The 24,375-nt window shown below is 60.3% G+C and overlaps 1 protein-coding gene across 1 annotated transcript; it reads left to right on the top strand.

The window, feature by feature from the left end:
* The first annotated feature begins 270 nt into the window (after positions 1-270).
* On the top strand, positions 271-21,253 carry MMP15 (matrix metallopeptidase 15). The gene is made up of 10 exons (XM_057534798.1): positions 271-1,040; positions 11,453-11,601; positions 12,270-12,398; positions 14,184-14,491; positions 14,828-14,989; positions 15,934-16,187; positions 16,548-16,686; positions 17,710-17,860; positions 17,996-18,111; positions 19,257-21,253. Exons 1-10 carry the CDS (start codon positions 879-881, stop codon positions 19,712-19,714), a joined length of 2,028 nt encoding a protein of 675 aa, XP_057390781.1. The 5' UTR covers positions 271-878; the 3' UTR covers positions 19,715-21,253.
* The last annotated feature ends 3,122 nt before the right edge of the window (positions 21,254-24,375 follow it).

The raw sequence follows: 24,375 nt of genomic DNA, 5'->3' as shown, positions 1-24,375 counted from the left end.
CCACTAGGCGGGAGAAAGAGGCGTCTTCATTCCTTTTTGCCCCTCCCTCTGTGGGGCGGGCCTCTTGGGGGTCAACCCAGCTCCCCAAAAACAAGGAGGCGAGTGACAGGGGCGGACTGGGGAGGATTGCCGCCGTCTGTGAAGAGTTAAAGGGTCGCCTGTCCGGCTCCACCGCCGGCACCTGCTACCAAAAAGCCTCTGGCTGAGGTACCGCCCCCGGCCCCCGCCCGGGTCCGCCCGCCATGAGAGCACTGGCCCTTTAAGAGCGGCGGCAGTGCATCGCGGGGAGGAGGGCCGGGAGCGCTCGGGGCTGCGCGGAATTCGCCGGGAACGTCTGGCGCCGGCTCTCTGGCTCGCTCACTCGCTCCGACCGGCTCCCTGCGCCTCATCCCTGGGCTGCGCGGGGACCCGGGCCCGGTCGGGCGCGGGGCGAGCAGGATCCACGGGCGGGAGGCGCGCGCTCTGGGCAGCGCCTGGCCCCGGACATGGACAGAAGGAGCTGGGCGCGCAGGGGGCGCCGCGGGACCGGGCGGCCGGAGCGCTGAGCCAGACAAAGGCTCAGGAGTTGCGCTTGCTCTCGAGAGCCGGGCCCCGGGCGCCGAGGCTGCAGGACCCCGCGGCGGGCGGCTCCGGCCCGCCCTCTCCCCCGTGGGCAGGCTCCGCGCTCCCGGCCCTGCCCGGCCCGCTTTTCCTCGGGCGTGGGAATTTGCCGAGGAGACCTAAGCGGCTCCGCGGTGGCCGGGACCGGGAGGTCTGCCTCGCGCCCGCCGGGCGGGGAGCCAGGGAGCGTCGCAAGTTTCCGAGCCGCGTGCGGGGACCCGGCGAGCGGGCGAGCCGCGCGTGCAGCAGCGCCCCGGGCCAGGCCGGTCGCCGGAAGCATGGGCAGCGACCGGAGCGCGCCCGGACGGCCGGGCTGGGCGGGCAGTCTCCTTAGCGGCCGGGAGGCGGCTGCGCGGCCGCGACTGCTGCCGCTGCTGCTGGTGCTTCTGGGCTGCCTGGGCCGCGGCGCAGCGGCGGAGGACGCAGAAGTCAATGCCGAGGTAAGGACCCTCGCCCAGTCCCTTTGCCACGGGTTGGAGGACTTGGGGCTGGGGGACTTGGGGTGGGAAGGAAGCCACGCCCGCAGCCTGAAGCGTGGAGAGGAAGGGCGCGGAGATGAACCCCAGTCCCGGAGTTGGGGGCGAGGAAGAAAGGGGACCCGGCAAGCTGCCCCTCCCCAGCTGGCCCTTGACGGTGCACCTCTTCCCAAACCCTGGAGGGCGTAGGGCTTGCGGCCACTCTCTACCCCTATAGCCCCGCCCTGGGCACTGATCCTTCCCAGCCCGCGTCCCGGGAGCCGCTTCTGCCGCCCCCAGCCCTTGCTCCTCTCCTTCCCTCCCTACCAGACTCCTGATTCCTCGAGAGCTCTGCGGACGCACGGTGACGTTCTTTGCGAATGGGAAGGGGGCTGCTCTGTGTGTGTGTGTGGGGGGGGGGTCTTGGGCACAGCAGGCAGCGCTCCCGCCTAGATAGACTCTAGTTTGGGTGACACTGAGCCTCGCGCGGCAGGCTGGGGTAGGGGTAGGGGGTGCGAACCTCCGAGGCAGCCCATTCGGGTTGAGGGGGCGCTTTGGCGACTTTCTCAGACTCTTGCGCGCAAGCCGCACCAGGGCCAGATGGCATCTAAGAGGGAAGCCCGGTCTCAGCCGGCGCTTCCTCCACCAGCGCCCCTACGCCAAGGCCCGGGCCCAAGAGGGTGGACCCCGAACATTTTTTCACCAGGAGCCCGGCAGACGTCCCTACCGGGGCCCATCTCTGGAGCGGTCCCGTGGGTGATTAGGCGCCGCCTCCTGGCGCAGAGCTGCGTCCAGCCAGCGTCCCCGGCTCCATGGGGTCGCTGAGCGCCGTCCTCCGGATTAGGGACAGTGAGGGCACTAGCTCCGTTGACCCAGAGCAAAAGCGTAGACGTTCATTCACGACTTCTAAGGCCCTGCTCCCCGCCCAGGAGAAGGGGAGAGGTTTGGCATGGTGGGGAGACACCCCTCTCAGCGCGTCCCCGGTAGGCTCGGGCCTCGGTGCCCTTGCGCCGGCCTGGAGCCTCCTGCCGCCAGGGCTGCTGCCCTGAGTGCCGTTTCTATTTGCAGCCAGGCCGGTGCTCCCTCCCAGCTCTCAGCGGCTTCCCCACCTCCCCTGCTGCCTGGGAGATTTTTCCGATGGAAGCCTGCCCTTCCCCGCCCTACTTTAATAAAAGCACTGAGGAAGGGCAGGGAATTCCTCCCAGCTCAAGTTACACCTCCCAGCCAGTTCCCCACCTGCTCTGCCCTCCCTCTTCGGCCGGCCAGGGAAAGCTACGGGGAGCCAGGCCCAGGCAGGAGGCAGAGTGGGACCCCAGGCCATGCCCAGTCCAGCTCCACCACCCCACCCCTGATTCACACAGGCAGGCAGGCAGGGGCTTATTGAGGACTCCTGCTGGTGGGGATTGCCCCTCAGCCTGCATCCAGGTACTGGGCAGAGAGTGCTGTTTGGGCCCACCTGCCACTCTCTGGAGTTGAATACCAAAGAATTGCAAGTCATAGACGCACCCCCGAGGAGTTTATAATCTATACTTAGAAACGGCATCTCCACACAGAAAGCAATTGCAGACCAGACTGGAATTTGGTAGCCAGGCATTGTGATTTGGCATTTTAGATGGCCAGGAGCTGGGGCACTGGGACCTGTGGTCTGAGGGCCTTCGTTCTCTCTTTCCTTTGCTTCTGCTCCTCCATCACCTCCTCCTCTCCCAGCTGCAGGAGTACCCATAGCCCAGGGCCTGCACTGGGGCCACAGACCATGGCCCTATGCCTGTGTGGCACTGACTAGGGATTCTGTGACTGACCTGCAGCCCCTCCCCTCGGGAGAAACTTGGGTTGGGCTATTTCGGGAAGAAACTCTGGAAAGTACAGGGCACCCTTGAATGCTGGAAGCCAAGGTAGATGCAGGACTAGAGACCGGTGGGCTATCCCAGATCCTAGAGTTGGCTTTGGAGTACAGGCTGTTCCATGGAGTCCCATCAAGTCTGGCCGGATCTGGGCCCAAAGAGTCAAATGGCTTCAGCAGCCAGCCCATTTGCCCGGAGGCTGTGAAAACTGTCCCCAGGTCCGTGCTAACCAAGAACCAGCATCAGAGATTCCTGGGCCTGGCTGTACCCTGTGTCCAGAGCTTCCGTCCCTTGGAGCAGGGCTTTGGTCCTTGACCACAGCTCCAGACCTCCAGTCAGGTCATGGCTGGGACTGTCTCTGAGCAGCTTAGAAACTGAGGCAAGGCCAGCCCCTCTCCCTCTCTCTCCCTCCCAGGGCAGAAACCAGAGGCATCTCATCAGACTAAGGAATCAGACGTGTGCTAGGAGCCAGTGGACACCGGCAACCTGCCAGGCCTCAGCCTGGAGAAGGCTGTCTTCCTTGGGGAAGCCACCACTGAGCTACTCTGCCCTGTCCCACTCCCTCCCTTGGCTGTCAGGTCCCAGTCTCCAGCCATTCTGGCCCACACAGACCTAGGCCCCGCCTGACTGAGGTGCCAGCTGTAGCTCCTGGCCTCCCTGACCTGAGAGTCCAGGCCCTCCTTCAGATTTCTGTCTTGCTCTTTCTGGCTATAGCACATACTCCGCTTAAGTGCCTTTGATTTTTCACCAGAGAAGCTTTGGCTCTCCCCACCTCCCCCTCCCCCCGAGACACACATCTAGGCCCTCAGCCCACCCACCCCTCCGCATGGAGGTGACTCAGGCCGCTAGAGTTCAAAGGTGTGGTGCCACTGCCACTAAAACATGGACACACCCACCTCCTTGCCCCTACCTGGCAGCTTAGCAGGAGAGCAAAAAAAGGGGTAGGAGTCAGCTGGAATTCTGCTTTTGACCTTCAGGTCTAACTTGAGCCGCAGCCCCAGGCTTCCTGGGTTCCAGTCTCTGTCCACACCTCCATGCTGGCCCCTGGGGCCCCACTGTGTGCTCCTGTCAGTGCCCTTTCCTAACTGCGGAGCAGAAGCGGCAGGGGCCCCTGTGCCCACCCTTGAGGAGAAGGGGTTAATGTGAGGGCTTGTCTTTGGGAACCTACAGAAGCTGAATCTTCTCGCCTTCTTTCTCCCTCTCTGCTTTTTAATCTGTTCTCCTCTTATCACTAACAAGCTACTGCTCTCTATACTTTATTTCAAAACCCAGAGAGAACTGGGCTGACTGGTGCTGCCAGGCACTCGGGATCCGACTGGGCTGTGCCCTTCATGCCCAGCCCTTTGCCAGGGCCCTGTGTTAGGTCTGCCCTGGGGTGCAGTCAGTCAGCTTCCTCCTTGCAGAGAACAGCCCAGTGTGCGCTCCATGTGTGTGCATCACCTGGCCTGCCCATTCTGACCCCTGGACTCAGACGCCTTCCTTTGCCCCAGCCCAAGGAGGGTGGAGAGGAAGCAACCTAGAAACACACCCAGACGCCCCCTTAGAAGACTTCCTGCAAATCCCTCCAAATACTACCCATGTTCTCTGATGCCAACTCAGAATAGCAACGCTGCCCAGCAAGGAAAATCCTCTCCCTGCCAAGCACTTGGTTCTGGTCACCCCTCCATGCCCCCTTTATTGCTTGGTCCAGATGTCCCCTGCCATCGAAGCCTCTGCCCAGCTGGAGGTTTGACTTCTGCCTGAGGCCAGCTTGAGGTGGTCGTAGTGGTGGCCACTGCTTCCCACCTCCAATTAAAGTTGGTGCTGTAGGCCTTTGGGAGGTGATTAGGTCATGAGGGCAGAGCCCTCGTGAGTGGGATTAGTGCTCTTATAAGAACTGCCTGAGAGGGCTTCCCTGGTGGCGCAGTGGTTAAGAATCTGCCTGCCAATGCAGGGGACACGGGTTCGAGCCCTGGTCCAGGAGGATCCCACGTGCCGCGGAGCAACTAGGCCTGTGTGCCACAACTACTGAGCCTGTGCTCTAGAGCCCGCGAGCCGCAACTACTGAAGCCCATGTGCTTGGAGCCTGTGCTCCGCAGTGCATGGGGTCGCCGCAGTGAGACGCCCGCGCACCGCAACAAAGAGGGGCCCCTGCTCACTGCAACTAGGGAGAGCCCGTGCGCAGCAATGTGGAACCCAACGCAACCAAAAATAAATTAAATAAATAAATTTTTTTTAAAAAAGATAATTAAAACTGCCTGAGAAAGCTCCCTTGCCCCTCCCACCATGTGGGGACACAGCAAAAAGTTAACAGCCAGGAAGAGAGCCCTCACCAAACCTGACCGTGTTGTCTCTCTGATCTTGAACTTCTTACCTCCAGAACTGTGAGAAATACTGTTATGAGCCACCCAGCTCATGGTATTTTCATTATAGCAGCCAGGGTGGACTAAGGCAGTTGGCACCTTCAATATCGTCCCAACATTTATGTAGTTCACACAGCTGACCACTCGGGCAGGGGTCAAGCCCCATGGCCAGCTCTGCCCTGGGCGTGGAGATGTGTTCTCTGAGTCAGCAGAAGCAGAGAGGGCTTGGGAGCTCTCTGCTTAGATCCTTCTCCAGCTCAAAGAGGGCCCAGGGAGGAGTCCACAGATGAATGTGAGGACCTGGGACCCTGCAGGTGGCTGAACACTCCAGGCCTGAGGCACACAGTAGGTGCCTTCTGACTGGACAAGCCCCCGCTGAGTTAGAGCTCATATGAGGCCGTTCCCCAGAAGAACAGTGGTTCTGGGGATGCCTGAGCCCTTTAGGGGAGGTAGTACAGATTTTGCAGCCCCGGGCAGGAACAGCAGAGGTGTATGAGATGGTCCTGGATCGGAGAGACAAAGAGGGATGCCTCTTAACCAGATCCCATTTCCCTTGTGGGAATAGCAGGAAATGAGCAAGAAGACCCAACTCAACCTCCAGTATCTGGACAGACAGATGGGGACCTGAGTCCCAGCCATCAGCCAGCCCTCAAAGATGCCCCACAGCCACGGAGCCTGGAGGTCAGGGTCTAGAACTGCTCTCTAGGATTCGCCCTTAGTCCTGGACACCACCTGGTCCTTCTCCCAGAAGCAGCTGCCCCCCCCGAGGGGTGAGAGCCCAGCTTCATGTCCACCACACATGGGCCTGGCGCCTGGTACATAGGAAGCACTTACAAAATGGTGGCAAAATACAGTGACAGTGAGAAGCACATGGCATTTGCTGTTGTGAGCAAGTCATTAACCCCATCTGAGCCTCAGTTTCCTTGTCTACAAAATGAGACTAGTAATAGTATCTACTGGATGGAGTTACTGGGGAAATTCAGTGCGTTTATGTGTAAAATGCCGAATGCGATGTACGATGTCCTTCACGTGGGGCCCATGGAGGATCAAGTGTTATTTTTGAGCGCCTTCAACATACTTGGTGCTATCCTGGGCAGGGCCTAGGTGTGTTTTGTAAGCATTTTCACATTTAATCCTGTATTAACTCTGTAAGCTTAGGTGCAATCATGACCCCATTGTACAGAAGAGGAAGCTGAGACCTTGAGGTGAGAGACATTACCCCTGATTCCCCAGCCTGGGTGGTGGCAGAGGAGCCTGAGCTCCCAGCCCCCAGGCTGGGTTAAAGGCTACAGATCAGAGCCCGGGGTGTCATCCTTTGGAAGTGCCGCCAGGCAGGAGCCTGCTGGGCCTGAGCCAGGTGGGAAGGAGGGTGTGGAGGTGCAGCCAGGGCCCGCCCTCAAGCACGTGAGCCTGGAGCCCTACCCCTGCCTGTCCAGCCACCCAGGCTCTGCCTGGAAGGCAGCCCCGTGTAAGAGGCAACACCTACAGGGGGTTTCCAGGTGAGGCCCCAGGCCTGGCCCTCGGCCAGCCCGAAACCACTAGCAAACAGGGCCCTTTTCCCCAGCCCTGCCCGCCCACTGGCCGAAGGACCCGGCTGCTTTTCCCTCCGGGTTAAGGAGTGCGGGGCAGGCTGGGAGGCCACAGGGTAAAGAAGTGGTGTCCACTTCCTTCCTGCTTCCCTGGCTGGACGTCCCCCACCCCGCCTGCTCTCCCCACCGCCCAGAGCCCCTTCCCCACCTGCAACTTTCCCATCTTGGGGGGTTAGATTTGAGCCCCAAATGAGCAAGTTTGTTCTTCTAGAACTGCTTAAATATGGACTGTGCTACCTCTAAAGGGAGTAAATGATCCACTAAGGACAGGGTGGTCTGGCTTGGCGCCCCCCTTCTTCCCCGGCCTTGGACTAGTTATGCCATCTGCGGGCACAGTGAGGACCTCAGGACACCATGAAAGGTCTGCGTCCGTCCGTCGCTGGCGGGCCTGACAAGACGCCTTTTGTGCCTGTCTGGGCAGCCCCGCTAGGGTCTGCTTGGCCTGCAGAGAGAGCTGTGGGTGAGTGAAGCAAAGCAGAGCCAGGAGAGGTTTTTCTTATCGCACAGGGTCTGATAAGGCCGGGTGGGAGGCGGCTCGGCCGTCTGAGCCCCAGGAGTTGGATGCGGTGGCAGCAGCAGCGCGCTCACCCTGCCCCCACTGCTGCTTCATGCACAGTATTGATCGGGCAGCTCCTTGCCAGACACGCCCGCCCTGTGGGGAGGGCCTGCCTCGCCGCTGTCTCGGCGGTCCTGGGGGGCAGCCCTGCTGACGTGGCCCAGCGCCCAGACCCAGCCTGAGATGTGGAGTGTGGGGAGGGCTGGGCGCTGTTCCCGAGAAGGGCCAGGGCCCAGTGTGCCCTGCCTCAGGCCCAGAGGAGCTGCTGCTGCTTCACAAACAGCCTGGTCCGGTAGCACTGCCCACAGGCTCCGGTGCTAGCCACAGAGCAGCTGCGTGACCCTGGCTGGGCCCCGCACCCTCTCTGAAACTCGTAGTCTGTGTAATGGGGATGGGGCACTTGTGAGCATTGAATGGGGTGATGAGAGTGGACAGTCTGGCCTCCAGCAGATTCTCGGCCCCTGGCTGCTGCATTTATGGCCTCTCCTAGGGGCCAGGGGGCCAGGAATTCCCCCTCAGACTCTTGATGGCTCTACATCTCTTTGCCTGGGGCAACCACTCACCTGAAGCCTCTACACACACTTATTGGATGGGGTCTGGAGCTAGAGAAAGAAATGGCTGAAAGAGCCAGGGTGGGTGGGGTCTCCTGCAGCAGCCTCCCTCCCTGGGCTGCAGGCAGGAGGAGGCCTCGTGGCCCAGAGCTCTCTCTGCAGAACCCTTACCTGCCTCCCACTGGACAGTGGTCCTCACGGAGGAGGGCCCACCACTCTGCTGCTTACTGACCTCCCTGAACCTCAGTTTCCCCAGCTGAGCAACAAAGCTTCACTGCTTGGCTCACCCCACCTGTGAGAGTCGAGGTGACCGGACGGAAAAGGAGACACCTTATGGAAGGGACAGTCTTTACCGGTAGGAGCAGCAGGGGCTTGAGCACAGCCCTTCCCCGACTTTGAGACCAGGGGTCAGTCATGACCTTGGGAATTGCTTCCCGCTTTTGTCCCAGGGCCGCAGAGCCCCTCAGGAGGCTGGAGTTAGGGCAGCACCTGCCATGCACCTGTGTCCCCCATGGTCTTTCCCCTCCACCCCCAGGGCTTGTCGAACTTAGCAGAGCAGTAAGGTGATGAGAAACTTCTCCTGGACACTGGGGAAGGAAAAGCCCCAGCCCCGCAGGCGGTGTAGACTGACTGGTGCATTGCCAGTCAGGCGGGCTCCGTCAGCTCCTTCACCTTGTCTTCCGGGGACTCAGCTGCTCTGGGCCAAGGCTGTATTTCAGCTTAGCCCACTCATGTCACCAGTCCTCAGCCTCAGCTTTTTACCCAGCAGTGGCCGAGAGACATTTGTCATCAGGAAGCCTTGGCTGATACTGAGATGGAAGTTCCTGGCTTCCCTGGGACTCAAAGGGTGTTTGCCTGTGTGAAGGAGGGTCCACAGGGACCCTTGGGCCTTACCTGTCAGCCCCCCGAGCTGTGCCCAGTACTGAAGGGGCCCCTCTGCCCCATCCCCCGCCGGGCTCTGGAGCTCTTCACTGCAGACAGGCCCAGCTCCCTCCCCTCCCCAGGGCCCCAGCCTGAGCCTCCCCCGCCCTGCCCTCCTCCTGTCACTCACCAGACACCGCTAATCAGCCCCTTGGTGGCCTGTGATTGCGCTCCCCGGGATATTTTTACCTTATGCAAATAGGTGATATAGAGGTGCCCTCATCTGTCAGCAGCAGCCCCAGTTCTCCCCCCACCTCCAGCTGGATTCCTTTCACTGTCAGAGCTGGCCGAGCATCACAGCCTCGCCTTCTAGATCTTTCCAGGCTTCTTCAGGCAAACTGTGTCCATTAAGGGTGGTGGACATCCCCCTTTACAGACACACAGGAGCCTCAGGAAAGGTGTCCATGCTTGGGAAGAATGGGGAGGGCGCCCGTAACATTGCCAGTGTCTGGTGGACCTGAAGGAAGGGGGCCCCGGGCAGGAGGGGTGAGGGGGGTCCGTGGGGGATGCCACAGGGCGCTCCTGCCTCCCCCAGCTGCCCTGGCCCCACCCAAGGCTGCCATGTCGGAGCCTGGATCCTTCAACCCTGTCGGCCGATGCAACGGGCTGCCACTCTAGGAACAACTGGGCAGCGCCCCTGCCCCCACCAGCCTCCATGAGATGAGGCAGGTCTTGAGGCACCCCCTTTTACAGACTGAGGCACAGGGAGCAAAGTGGCTGGGCCAGGATCTGTCCCCAGAGCCGTGGTCATTTCTCAGCGCGGTGTCTGCCACATTGTTCTGCGAGGCCTGGAAGCTGTGGCTGGGCATCCTCAGGCTCTGGCAGTCTCCCCGCGCCGCCCTTGTTGGCTCAGCCCCCGCTCCCTCCAGCGGCAGCCTGGGCGTTGCTGAGCCCGGCTGTGTGGGCACCCCATCCACACCAGGGGCCTGGGCAGGGCCCTGGGCAGGTGCCAGGGCTGGGCTGGCGAGTGGCACTGAGGGAAGCCAGTACCTGAGGAGCTGGATGTGACCCTGGTGGCAGACAGATGAGAGTGTGGCCCAGGCCAGCTGACACACGGCTGTCGGCCCAGAGCAACTACCATGTCCAGCTGCCATCCTGCCCCGTGGGCCCTTGATGTGCAGCCCTCACCTTCCAGAGCGTCTCAGAGAGCAGGCCTTTAGGTCCCCTCACTCTGGGGGTTCCCAGAGACCAAAGATAGACAAGGAAGGGTTCAAAGGACATGCTTCCATGTAGCCAAGGCCCACAGCAGTCCCTGGCCTCTGCTCACCAGCCTCCCACAGTGGTCACCACGTTCTCGTGGCCTTGGGGGCACCAGGTGGGCAGGGCAGAGTCCCCTTCCTTACCACCACTCAGCTTGGCTCACTGGGGATCCCGTCCACCGGTTTTGACTGCAATGGTCCTGTCTGCTCACAGACGTGCGGGCGCGAATTCCTCGCTCTGCGAGTGCACCAGGTCTCCGCAAGGAGATCATAAACCCCTGGAGGTCAGGACACCTCAGCCGCCTCCTCCACGGCCTCCAGCTGGCATGGTACCTGGCACAGAGAGGGTGCTCAGAAACACTTGGCAGGATGGCTGGCTGGCTGGGTGGACACACAGACAGACAGATGGGTAGATGGATGAGAAGACTTGCCCAGCAAGGCTTGAAGGGGACGGGCACCCCCACTGTGTCCCAGCTGCTTTTCCCAGGTCCATCTCTCTCACCCCACCCCCTGACAACCCCATGGCTCCCATTTCGCACACGAGAACACTCAGGCCCAGAGAGAACAGAGTTTGTGGCAGAGCAGAGACTGGACTTCAGGTCTCCTGTCCGACCCTCCTGGGCCTGGGTGGGCTGGGCTGCCTGAACCCACCTGCTTTCCCTCCGGAAGGTTCAGGGTCTGTTGGGGAGCAGCACCAAGGGGCTGGTTTTCCTACTTGGTGAGAACTCAAGAGGTTCTGAACCCTGCAGGGTCCCCAGTGGTCTGCCTGGAATGGTAGAAGGCCCCACCCTGGAGGGGCCAGCACAGTAATAAGGACGGCAACTGTGGACTGTCCTCAGAGACACAGCTTCTGTCCTAATGGGGGAAGGCAAATGATAAACACCTAAGTGAAACATACAGTGTGTCAGATGGTGACAAGTGCAGGGAAGCAGGAGAGGGAGTACAGCGGATGGGTGTCTTTTTTACATTTGTCAGAGAACACCCCTCCAATAAGGTGATGAAGCAGAGACCTGAAGAAAATGAGGGCATGAGCCATGCAGATTTCTGTGGGGAGAACACTCCAGGCAGCAGGAACAGCAAGTACAAAGGCCCTGAGGCCTCACAGGTAGCTCCTGTGAGAATTGGCTTTTCCTCTGAGATGGGAAGTCTTTGGAGGGTTCTGGACAGAAGACTGACCAGACCTGACTTGTAAAGGCCTTTTGTTCCGGCTCTTGTGTGAGAACAGACCGTAGGAAGTGGAAGCACGGAGAGCGTACAGAAGCTCACATGGTCACCCGGCGGGAGGTGGTGGCGGGAGGTGATGGTGGTGGAGGTGAGAGGTGGTGGGATGCAGGCCATGCATGTTTGGAGGTAGCGGTGCCAGAACCTGCTGACCGGGTCATGGCCTCTCCTTTGCAGAACTGGCTGCGGCTCTATGGCTACCTGCCCCAGCCCAGCCGCCACATGTCCACCATGCGCTCCGCCCAGATCCTGGCCTCGGCCCTCGCCGAGATGCAGCGCTTCTACGGGATCCCCATCACGGGTGTGCTGGACGAAGAGACCAAGGCGTGAGTCCCTCGGTCGGGCCATTCCCAGACCCCACTGGCACCTGCCCTCCTTCTGGCCAGCTCTGATGAAGGCTTGGCATGTGGAGTTTCCAGAAAAGAGTGGCCTAGATAAGAGATGGCATATGGCTTGATCCTCCGTGCTAGCTCTGATTGGTTGGGAGTGGCTGCCTGCTGCCTAGTGTTGAAAAAGCTCCTGAGGCCAAAGCCCAGCTCAGCAGCAAGGAGCATAGGATTGATTAGTGATGTCTGCCACGGGCACGGGAATGGGGAGGTGCAGCACACATGCGCACATGTGGTTGCCTAGCTAGGCCTTGCTCTGAATCTGGCAGAGGTGATGTGACCCAAAGCCACATCCTTGATGAGCACACACAGAGCATAACGTATCAGGGATAAGAAGCCTCAGGGTAACTCTCCTCCCATTCCTGGGTGATACTGCTGAAAAGGGGCTCACCTTTGCAGAGCCACTGCTGGGCACCCAGTCTTCCAGTACAAGGTCACTGTACCGTTTTCCTGATGAGGAGCTCGAAGCTGAGAGAGTCTCTCACCCCCTCCACACCCATATAAGGGGCAGCTGGAGGCCAGTGGGGGGAGGGTGGGAGACGGTGGACTGCCTGGAAGAGGCAGAGCCCAGCAGGCAGGCGTGTTGAGGGGAGGCTCTGTGCACCCAGTTGGATGAAGCGGCCCCGCTGTGGAGTGCCAGACCAGTTCGGGGTACGCGTGAAAGCCAATCTGCGGCGGCGGCGGAAGCGCTACGCCCTCACCGGGAGGAAGTGGAACAACCACCACCTGACCTTCAGGTAGGGACCCTGGCTGCCCAGGGTGGCGTCCCCCCAGGGCACCCTCCAGAAGCAGCTGGCCCCTCTCTGCCTGGGCTGAGGCCTCAGGCTTCCCAGTGGGCTCCTCTGGAAGGCTTCCTTTCCCAGCAGCCCACTGCAGGGTGTCCGGCCTAGCCGTCCAATCCTGCCAATCCCGCTCCCATGCTGATTAGATCAGTCACCCCACTCACCCACCCACCCCAGGCAGTCTCCCTCCAGAGAAGGGCAGGAACTTTGAACTGCTTCTGCTCTGTCCTCCTTCCCTCCATCCCCTGACCCGCCAGCAACCTAGGGCTGGCCTCACCTGCCCAGATGGGCTCCTGCACCGGTGCAAACTGGGGGCTTCAGGTGTCTGAAGGGTAAGGGAAGACTGGGGTGCCTGAATCCAGGCAGATGCAAGCAGGTAAGCAGCAAGTCACCTGCACAGACCCTGGTTCAAGCACCCTCCTCCTTTCCACTGAGTCCTTTGGCAAGAAACCCCCCTGAGCCTTGAGCTCTGTGGCAGTCCCCAAGGGTTCCCCCTTCCTGTTCCAATCCAGCCATGACCCCACCCGCAGCTCCATCTGCTGAGGAAGAGCAGCCCACAAGGTCACATAGACCCAGGCCGCCAGAGTGAATTCATGATCCATGAGTTGATTCATGATCTTTGATGGAGATCTGTCCAGCACATGGACTCTTAATCTGCTTTATGTGGGAGATAACAGGCTTCATCATGCTTTGTGTGTGCGTGTGTGTGTGTGTGTGTGTGTGTGTGTGTGTGTGATGCTTGTTAATGTTTAACATTTACATGTTCTCAGGATGAAATTATGTAAGAAAGAAAAAAATCAGAATATGTACCCTTTATAGGCATCACAGTTTTGTTTGGGTCAAGTGTGAGGCAGAGTTGCCTTTAGTCTGTACTCTTCAAGGCAATGGAAATCTAGAAGGACAGATATTTATTATTAGGGGCTGGTATATTTGTTTAATATTTATCTGCAATAATGATAGAATTGTTTTTAGGAGAATATGGATAGTAGGGTAAAATATAAAGAGAGAAAGAGCTCTTTTAGAATTATACATAGATTTAACCTACTAAATTGCAGAACATTGGTAGTAGAGAAGCAGCATGGCATGTTGGAAAGAAGTATGTTCTGGAAGCCAGCAGTCCTGAGTTTGAACAGGCTTCATCATGCTTTTATCATGTGCAGGCTCATCTGTGCCTATGTTCTACCTGAGTTAAGTCATTTAATCCTCCCAGGCACTCCATGATGAAAGCGCTGCCCTCCTTTTCCCATTTTACAGATGATGAAACTAAAATTCAGAGAGACTAAGTCAGTTGCCCAAGGTTCCACAGAAAATGTTAGAGCCGAGCCTTGAACTCAGGTCACCCTGACCCTGGAGCCCAACATTCAGAACCTCTTGGCCTGTGTTTCCCAAACCGCAGCCATTTGCATCCCACTTGCTAGGTCTTTCTCTTGGCTATGTATCACCTATACTTTTAATTACTTAATGTTTTTCTTTCTTAAAATAAGCTTATTGGGCACAATGCAACCTTATTCAGTGATATCCTAATGAATTCCTTGGCTTCACGTTAGTTCCTTTTTTTTTTTCAAATTCACGTCAAAGTAAACTAACAGTTGATATTGATGAGCATTGTCCATGAACCAGCTCAGATCTTATGCCCTTTCCTTCAGACCATGTGTCCCCGCCCCCAACCCAGTGAGTGCTAGCAGTGGACAGCAGCCCCAGGCCCTGTGTTCACTCACACATCTCTCTGCCCACCTGCAGCATCCAGAACTACACGGAGAAGCTGGGCTGGTACCACTCGCTGGAGGCGGTGCGTCGGGCCTTCCGCGTGTGGGAGCAGGCCACGCCCTTGGTCTTCCAGGAGGTACCCTATGAGGACATCCGGCTGCGGCGACAGAAGGAGGCCGACATCATGGTACTCTTTGCCTCTGGCTTCCACGGCGACAGCTCACCGTTTGACGGCACAGGTGGCTTTCTGGCCCACGCCTATTTCCCTGGCCCTGGACTGGGCGGGGACACCCATTTCGATGCAGATGAGCCCTGGACCTTCTCCAGCACTGACCTGCATGGTGAGAACAGCTGGTCAGGGTGACAACAAGGGAGGCGAGCTGGAGCCTCAGGGCTCAGAGGAGAGAGCATCCCCCGTGCAGTCCTCAGGAGCAGTGACGCTTGGTCTCCGTCTCCTGCCCATCATCTCCAAGGGGGGGTGGTAGGGAAGGGAAGGGATCATCGTACCCATTTTCCAGATGGGGAAGCTAGAGGCCCAGAAGTCAGAGCAGTTTAGCTTCTTCTAAGAGTAAAGCATGGCCAGGCTCTCTGGCCCCCTCAGCCCACCCCAGCCCTGTCTGGGGTGTCCAGGACCTGGGCCAGGTCAGAGCTGACTGTGCTGCCTGCCCCCACTACAGGGAACAGCCTCTTCCTGGTAGCAGTGCATGAGCTGGGCCATGCGCTGGGGCTGGAGCACTCAAGCAACCCCAGTGCCATCATGGCACCATTCTACCAGTGGATGGACATTGACAACTTCCAGCTGCCCGAGGACGACCTCCGGGGCATCCAGCAGCTGTACGGTGAGCGGGCGGCACGGGTGTGGCCGTGTTCTCTGCACGCGGCTCTCAACTCCCAGCCCTACGAGGCGTAGGTACTACTGCTACCCCCATTTTGTAGACGAGGAAACTGAGGCCCAGAGAGGATTAGTGGTGGTCCACATCATTCAGTGAGTAAATGGTGGTGCTAGAAATCAAACCCAGGGCTGGCCGACTCCAGGACCTGGCCCTCCCTCAAGGTCCTCACCCAGAGCTTTCATGATGGCCCCAGGGCCCCTCACTGCCCCCCTTTCCTCCTCAGCCTGAGTGATACTCTTATTAGACCGAGGGTGTCCCTGGGGTCCCAGGACCCCATTCCTCCCACTGTCACTCCCAGCCCGTGCCTGTCCCAGGCTCTCCACTGAGTGTTGCTGGTTTATCACTTCCCAGTGCCTTTGAGGCAGGTGGCATCCCTGCCGCCCCACTGCAACTAGGCCCCACCATAGAAGGCCTCCAGTGGGGAGGTGTCCTGGGGGCCAGTTCGGTGGGTCAGGGCCACACTCAGTGCCCACCTTGAGCCCTCAGTATGTTCCTGGCCACCTGGGAACCAAGTTCTTCCCTCTGTTTGTGTCCACTATTTCCTGGAGCCTCCACTGGAGCAGGCTGGCATCCTGAGGGGAACATCACCCGGGGCGGGGGGGGGGTGGAGCCAGTGGCAGCCTCAGGGGCGCAGTGACCCAAGCCCAGTGTGGGGAGGTCAAGGAAGGGGCTGTGTGGAGGAGGATGGAGGTCCTCCCAGGGCTGATGGCCGTGCGGGGGAGGGGTCTGCCGTGGCCAGATAGGGCCTTTCGCCTGGGTGGGCTGCCCATGGAGCACAGGTCTCCCCAGGCTGGGGACCCCAGGCTCCCAGGGTTCTAAGTAGGAGACCCTGGCATCCTGGCTGAGTTCCAGGGCTATACCCCCTCACTTCCCCCTGCCGCCCTCCGCAGGCACCCCAGATGGCCAGCCACAGCCCACCCGGCCTCTTCCCACCGTGACCCCCCGGCGGCCAGGCCGGCCAGACCACCGGCCCCCCAGACCCCCTCAGCCACCTCCCCCAGGCGGGAAGCCGGAGCAGCCCCCAAAGCCAGGCCCCCCGGCCCAGCCTCGAGCCACGGAGCGGCCCGACCAGTATGGCCCCAACATCTGCGACGGGGACTTTGACACGGTGGCCGTGCTGCGCGGGGAGATGTTCGTGTTCAAGGTCTGGCCCTGCCTGTGCCTCCCCAGCCCCTGGGCCCAGGCTCAGAGCCGAGAGCACCCTCTCACCTCTCCCCCGGACCCTTGCCCCGCCTCCCCCCCCGCTTCACTGAGCAGCCCCTGTGGAGCCATCAGACCCTAGACCAAGAAGAAACCAGCCCGAGGGACAAGAGAATTGCCCGGGATCGTACAATAAGCCTAGGAGTCCACACCCCACCCGGGCTCTCTCCCTGGTGCCACCCTGGCTTCCTAAGCCACCTCCCCCTGGACCCTCCCTGACCCGGGAAGGGGTGGGTGGAGGGGGGCCTCCCCCAGGCCAAGGCAGCAAGCCTGCCATGCTCGCTCACACCCACGCCCTCCCCAGGGCCGCTGGTTCTGGCGGGTCCGGCACAACCGGGTCCTGGACAACTACCCCATGCCCATCGGGCACTTCTGGCGTGGTCTGCCCAGTGACATCAGTGCTGCCTACGAGCGCCAAGATGGGCGTTTTGTCTTTTTCAAAGGTGAGCTGGGGCAGGTAGGAGGGAGGGGACTGGGCGGCCTTCCTGCCCTTACCTCTGGCCTGACCTCTGACCCAGCCGGGACTGAGGGAGGAGGAGAGGGAAGGACCGTGCACATCTCGTCTTGTTGCCCACTGTGGGCTTACTCGGGGGAGACGAGTCCTCCTGGCAGCAAGGCAGGGGTTGGGGACGTAGACAGAGACCAGAGGACTGGGCGGCAGAGGCTGCTCTGATTGGAGGCAAGTGTCCATCTTCTGCAGCACAGGGGCTCCGCCCCATCGCCCTCCTTCCTTGCATCCTGTGCCCCTTCCTTGCCCCTTCCTCATAAGAATGGGTCCCCGAGCCCACTCTGGGGCAGGATTCCTGAGTCTGTCTATGGAAACAGTGGCGCTCTCTCCCCTCAGCCCTCCCTCTGGGGCCTGCCTTCCTGGGGAGGGCCTCAAGGGCAGCACCCCTGATGGACCAGCTGTGTCCCCAGCCCCGCTGGCCGAACCTCAACCAGGCAGGAACTCCCCGAGGACAGGGCTGGGTCCACACTAAAAGTAAGGAGCCCTGGGCCATGCACTGGGGTGCCCCAGGGATGCAGCCCCCAGACCCAGAGGCCAGGCAGGGCTCCCCCTCTTTCCTCTCTCTGTACAGGAACTGTGTGGGGGGTGGATGTTCAAGTGGGAATGGAGGCCCGTATACGGTGCGACTGTGTGTGGTGTGTGTACAGGTGTGACCCGGCAATGTGTATGTGTGTAAATAGGTGTATCGCAGGTGTCCATGAGTGTCCACTGTGTGTGATGCGAGGGTGAGTTGCGCTGTATGTTGTCATGGGTGTGTAGGTGTCAGTGCCTGCCCTGTGTACGAGGATGTGTGTGTGTGTGTGTGTGCGTGTGTGTGTGTGTGTGCGTGTGTGTGTGTGTGTGCGTGGTAATGGATGTGAACAGATTTGGGAGCCCAGAATATCCCTCCCGGTGCCCCCTTCCTGCACACCCACCACCGGCCCCAGGCCTGTCCTCACCCCCCTGGCCCCTCCTACAGGTGACCGCTACTGGCTCTTCCGAGAAGCGAACCTGGAGCCTGGCTACCCACAGCCACTGACCAGCTACGGCCTGGGTATCCCCTACGACCGCATTGACACAGCCATCTGGTGGGAGCCCACGGGTCACACCTTCTTCTTCCAAGAGGACAGGTGAGCACCCCTCCTCGAAAGGGAAAAGGCCCGCACTGGGACCCCACCTTCAGGCCTGACCGGAAAGAACCCATGGCCCGTGCGGACCGGGCTCCAGGCCCCAGCTGGCCCGCAGCCCTGTGCTTTTGGTCACAGGTATTGGCGTTTCAATGAGGACACGCAGCGTGGAGACCCCGGCTATCCCAAGCCCATCAGCGTGTGGCAGGGGATCCCCGCCTCCCCTAAAGGGGCCTTCCTGAGCAACGATGCAGGTACCAGGGCCAGCCCCCTCCCAGTCTACCCAGCACTCACCATTCCCCCTCCTCCATACACAGGAACAGAGCTTGCCTGAGGTCACCAGCATCGAGATGGCATGCATGGGGGACACAGCTGTTACCCCAGGCTACCATTTACCCCATTTACAGAGGCCAAAGGGAGCTTGCGTAAAGGGCCCCAAATCCCGCAGTGAGGAAGTTACGGAGTCAAGAGTCCAGCCAGACCTGCCTGTGTCCAGAGCTGGTGCTCAGAGCTGCCCCGATCCCCACAGAGCCTTGAGCCTGGCGGGGGTGGGCGGTGAGCTTGGCTCAGAGCGACGGGAGCAGGAGTCCTCCCGGGGTGCCCCCTTACCCGCTTGGCAGGGAAGCATGATCTCTGTCGTTATAACTGAGCAACAGGGAGCTGTGGCTTTTATTTCTCCAGCAGGGTCTCTGGTGAGTTTAAGAAAACCCATCAGCCCTGGTTCTGAGCCTCCAGGTCTCAGGGGAGACCCGGCTGGCTTTGCTAATGCTCGGGTGGGTCACACAGCTGGTTCTGGCGGGTCCGGCACAACCGGGTCCTGGACAACTACCTCCCCCGTGCGTGTCACGCGGCTTCCACGCGTGATGGTTTCACTCTGCAGCTGCTCTGACCTCCTTGTGCTCAGCTGAGTATAGACGCACCTGGTGGTTCAAACCTGGCCCTTCCTGGAGTTAAAGGGATGTGGGTGGAGTGCCCAAGACCAGAGATCTGGTCCGAGGCGGCATCAATCCCCTCTCCAGGTCTGATGCAGGCTGACTGTGTGGCCTTGAGTAAGACACTGGCCTCTCTGGTGCAGGGAGAAGCCAGGCCTGGGTCCCCTGACTGTAGCCCACAACCCAGCAGGCTACCGGACCCTTCTTTGCGCTGCCCTAGTCAATGTCAGCCCAGCCAGGAAGCCCAGGATTCTAGTTGTGCCCCTGACCTAAACCCTGTTCTTCTCTGAGCATGGCCTGGCTCCTATAAGTTGGTAAGGGACAGATTTGAAAATGCCCAGGGAAGCCAGTGAGAAGGATGGTGTTTTAAAGCTGGGGCCCCTTCAGCTCGCCCTGGTCTTCTTTGAGGTCTCTGGCCAGTGGGTGGGCCCCGGCCTGACACCCCTCTGGTCTGCTTGCCCTCGCAGCCTACACCTACTTCTACAAGGGCACCAAATACTGGAAGTTTGACAACGAGCGCCTGCGAATGGAGCCCGGCTACCCCAAGTCCATCCTGCGGGACTTCATGGGCTGCCAAGAGCACGTGGAGCCGGGGCCCCGGTGGCCTGACGTGGCCCGTCCGCCCTTCAACCCTGACGGGGGTGCAGAGCCCGGGGCGGGCGGTGACAGTGAGGAGGGCCACGAGGCGGGCCCCGGCGGCAAAGAGGGGGACTTCGGGGAGGGGACAGACGAGGACGGGGGCAGCCGCGTGGTGGTGCAGATGGAGGAGGTCACTCGGACGGTGAACATGGTGATGGTGCTGGTGCCCCCGATGCTGCTGCTGCTCTGCATCCTGGGCCTCACCTACGCCCTGGTGCAGATGCAGCGCAAGGGCGCGCCCCGCATGCTCCTCTACTGCAAGCGCTCCCTGCAGGAGTGGGTCTGACCCTCCGCACCAGCCCCTCCTGCTCCTCACGGTGCTAAGGGGCCAGGCTGGCCGCGCCTGTGGTTCTGAGACAGCTCCTGGGGCCTTTCATCCAGAGCCTTCAGTGGTTCCCTCAGCCCCTGGGTGGGGGCCCCTCCAGGCCCTCTAACATCCCTGCCAGGCCTGCCCCCTTGTTTATTTATGCCCAGGTATCTTTTTTTTTTTTTTTTTTTGCACACTGATTGAGCATTTCTTCCTACTTTCCTGACCAGGGCGGTCCCTCAGGGCAGGGGGTTAGTTTTCTAAATGTAGTTCTGCACCAGACAGGGAATTAGGCTCCCACCCACTTCTGGCTTAGCCAGAGGAGCAGAGGGTCAGAAGGCCCGGCTGGAAGAGTGGCCAAAGGACTGTTGGGCTGTGCTTCAGCCTGAGCACCAGGGCCAGAACCGAGGGCTCTGCTGGCTTTGGAGTGTGGTGGGGCCTAACTGGTCTCAGCCCTCTGAGTCTCTGTGGTCTTAGAAAGAGCTTTCACCCGGTGGCAGCCCCAGGCCAGAGGGGCCAGAGGGGGCAGAGGGGGAGGTGGCCTGCTGATCGAGAGAGTCCTGTTGAGGTCTGGTTCCTTCCCACCCACCTCTGACAACTCCAGCAGCCTGGTTCCTTGTGCCTAAGAACCTACCCTGCCCCTGGCCAGCACAGGGCCAACAGCCCCCAGCTGCCCTGTACCCCTTGAGCCCGCACCTCCTTCCCTCTCTGGAGAAGGGGCCCTGGGCCTGCCTTACCAAGGACCAAAGGGGGTCTGCCGAGGCCCCTCCCCCAAGGGTAGCACCAGCCTCGGCCCCGGGCTGGGTCTCCACCCCCGCCCACTTTCTCCTCTCTGAGTCATGACCCAGCTGGGCTCTTTCCGTGAGCGTCCTCCCTCCCTCTCTCACCCACACCACCATCCTCAGAGGTCTCAGAACCCCAGCAGCCTCAGGCTCAGCTGCCAGTGTCCCGGCTGTCCCAGGGAGAGAGGGGCGGATGGGCGCCCAGGCTGGCACGGGAGGTGTCCACAGACGCGCGCCCACCAGCCTGGGGGTGTTCCTCCCTGCCAGCTCCCTGTCCCCCAGGCGCACTGGTAGGGAGAGGCCAGCAGCTCATCCCCTCACACAGGCTGTGGGACAGGGCTGTGGAGCCCCCAGAAGAGCCCACTAGTGGTAGCCTGGAGATCCTCCCCGTCCTGGGCTCAGCCCTGAGCGTGAAGATGATTCCTCCCTCTTTTCCTTCCCAAAGTAAGCAGGAGGCGAGGCTGCTGTGGGAAATGGTACTGTACAGCCGGCTCTGTCCCCTCTGCTTCCCTGCAGCCCTGAGCAAGCAGGTCTGCCGCCCAGAATCCCTGAGGCCCCTGCGGGGAGGGGCTCCTCATGGGCTGGCCCCAGTGCGGGTCCAGCAGCTTCCTCCCCCCTCCATCCTCAGAACCACCGGTGAGCCAGCCAAGGGGGGTGGGGAGGGAGGGGGTCAGTGTCCACCCCCATACGTTTCTTTCTGTAAATAATCTGCACTGATTAAATTGTACGGCCGGCGAGTGTGCCTCCTTTGTAAGAGGCCTTGGGCTGGAGCTTACAGCTGGAGGGGCTGCAGGTGACTAGGGTGGGGAGGGCGTGGTCCAGGCTGGGATTAGGGGACTTGCCCCCCACCACACCAAAGAGACCTCGTTCCCAGTTCTGCGGGGGCTCCTTCCTGATGGCCCTGGAAGGGGCAGAGCTCTGGGGAAGAGTGGGAGGCGGCTGCCCTCAATAGACCAGAGGAGGGTGAGGCAGGGGACCAGGGGTGGCCCTGCTGGGGTCGGGCAGAGAAGGGGTGGGGAATTTACTGGCCATTCCTTCATGGTGAGAAAGGGCACCCAGCTTCCCGCACACCCTGCACATCTACGAAGGGTGGGATAACCAGTCCAGGCCACCCAGCCTTCCCACCCATCCGGACTGGTTCTAGGCAGCCTGAAGACCCAGCTTGGACGAGAAGAGATGAGAAACGATGCCACTGTGGATTCCAAAAGTTCCCCTCATCCACATGCTCTGCCCAGAAGGTGAGGGGCCACCCAGGATCTGCCCTCTTTGAAGAAGCAGAAAACCTCGCCCCGGGCAGGGGGCAGCCGATGCCCAGGAGTGCAGGAGACGGGCGTCGCTGCCCTCGGGTCTGAGCTTGGCTGGTGAGCCTTGCCCTCCATGTCCGACCTCTGGGCCCAGCCTGTTGGGCGCCAGCCTGTGCACCCAGGACCGCGACGCTCAGCCACGGAGCAGGCCAGGCCCCCAGAGCTCCTTAGGCGGGTCCTCCAGCCCGCTCCAGGCCCACCCTCCCCCGCAGCTGCGTGCCCCCTTCATCCCGCCCTTTCCTCTCTTTGTGTTGAAAACTGGCTGAGGAGAGTAGGAAACACTGGCCCTCGGAAGCCCCAGAGGCCACTCAGGCTCAGCTAGGAAACGCCTGTGTGCTTCCCCCAGCCCAGGGGCCTTGGTGGGCGGCACGGGGGTGCGGGTAGACGCTGCCTCGTCAGCCTTCCTGTGGCAGCAGCCGCGGGGCCCCACCAGGTCTGCCTCCTGCCTGAAGCCTTAGGGTCACCCAGAAGCCCAGAGGTCACCAGGCAGGAGGAGGGCGGTGTGGGGCACGGGGACGAGAGAGGACAGGATGAAAGGCCTTCTCGCCCAGCTCTTCCGCAGCCGCCGGAGGGGAGACTTAGCAGAGGCCTCACCTCCTCAGGAAACCCGCCCGAGGAGCCTTCCAGCCCCAGCTCCCGGCTAGAAGCTCAAAGAAACCCTGCGGCTCAAGGAACAGCCCATCTCACGAGCCCAGTTTATGCTTGCTCAGGGGCCCAGGTGTGTGGAAGTCTCTGAGGCACAAGGGGTGGGGGAGCACCTGGGCCCTTTCTCCCCAGCCCCAGACAGCCCGGCAGCCCCAGTGACCCCCTCCTCCCCAGGATTAAACAGAAGCCCACATCTTTAACGTGGCTTGTTTTTTTAAATCAAGCTGTAACCTAAGCTCACCTTGGGCTCCTCCCAGCCCTCTATTCCCTCAGCATCTTTTGTTTCTTTATATTTTGCTAATTCCCAAGTAAAACAGGCAAGACATTACAGATAAACAAAAAGAAGAAAAAGATAAGTTGCCATCACTTCCCCAGCCAGTGTGGACAGCTTGGTGTATTTCCTTCCAGCCTCTTTTCCTCTGCTTCTGCACAGCTTGGGGTTTTAGAGTCCAAAACGTCCTGGGCTTCAGCCCTGGTGCTACCGGTACTTAAACCTCAGTGGAGGGGATCACATGACCTACCCCACTGGCTGCTGGGAGGATGATCGGAGGACGCTGACTGTCAAGTGCTGGCGAGTGCTCAGTGTGTGATCACGACTCCAGTCGTCTTGCATGCTCCCTTGCTCACATTTCACTCCCGAGACAAGCAGGGCTCAGAGAGGTGAAGTTACTTGGCCAAGGTCACACAGCCGGGAAGTGGACGATTAGAACCCAGACAGAATGACTTGCACAGCAGCCCAGCGCCCCCACCCCCACCCCCACCCCCATGCTGCTGGAGAATCCAGCAGGGATGAGGAGGCCCCTGACCATCCTGGCCTTCCCTCCTCACACGTTCTAGACATTGGAGACCCCAGGGCCACCAACAGAGCCTCCTTTCAGGCTGGGGCAGGGCTGAGCTGGCCGATTCCTCCCCCTCCGACTTGGCAGAAAAGCCTTTTTGTTGTGGCTCACATAGAGGCCATTCTCCTCCGGCTCACGGGAAGAAATGGCCAGCTTCCTGTCCATCCACAGCCGCCCAGGCGGCAGTGGACTCCTCCGTGTACATTCAAGAGGAGCAGGGCTTCCTGCCCCTCCAGGTCCTCTAGTTCTGCCTCAGGGGCCCGAGGCTGCCGGACTTTGCCCCTCGATCCGTGAAACCACACAAGGGGGTTGGACACAGCCTCCTCTCAGCTTTCCTGGCGAATGCTGGGGATTCCAGGCCTCAAGGCACTCTCAGGACACAGCAGTACCACCCTCGGCCCACTGTTCAAGTGGCCTCATGACCCACAAAGCGCTGGCAGAGCCCCTGCCAGGCTGCTTGCTCTGTCCCAAATGTCCTGGCACTTGCTTGCCTCTATGCCTTTGCTTGTGTTGTTCCCTCCTGCTGGAAAACCTTTCCCTGCACATTTTATCCTATTCAAATTGCACAGATCCTTTAAGGCACAGGTTAAGGCTTGCCTTTTCCAGATTTCCACCCTCCCTCCTCAAGATGATTGTTTCCTTCCACCCCTGGCTCAACCAGCACTTGTATCCTAACCATTCCTTGCCTCCGACTCCAGTCTGCCCATCCTAACAGGCACCCAGATGCTGAGTGTGACTCCATCACTCACAGGCTGTGTGTCCTTGGGCAAGTCACTTCACCTTTCTGAGCCCATCTGTAGAATGCGGCTAATAGCCATGCCTATTTCATTCAGCTGTGAGGCTTGATTGAGCTGATCCATGTAAACACTTAGAACAGCCCACAGCAGGCTCTCAATAGTTTGTTACTCATATCTCTGTTTTAGGTGCAGGTACCTGATGGGCACTAAGGAGTCATCCCTCCTTGCCTTCCTCTCCAGGAGTATTTGTGGGATGGGGTCAAAGGTCGACAAGCCCAAGGACAGGTGCCAGGAAGAGGGACATTCCTCTCCCACCAGCTCCCCCCCTCAGCT

The sequence above is a fragment of the Balaenoptera acutorostrata genome, chromosome 19 (assembly GCF_949987535.1).
Source record: "Balaenoptera acutorostrata chromosome 19, mBalAcu1.1, whole genome shotgun sequence".
Taxonomy (NCBI): Eukaryota; Metazoa; Chordata; class Mammalia; order Artiodactyla; family Balaenopteridae; genus Balaenoptera; species Balaenoptera acutorostrata.
The sequence above is the reverse complement of the archived record's forward strand: the minus strand, read 5'-3'. Positions and strand labels throughout refer to the sequence as shown.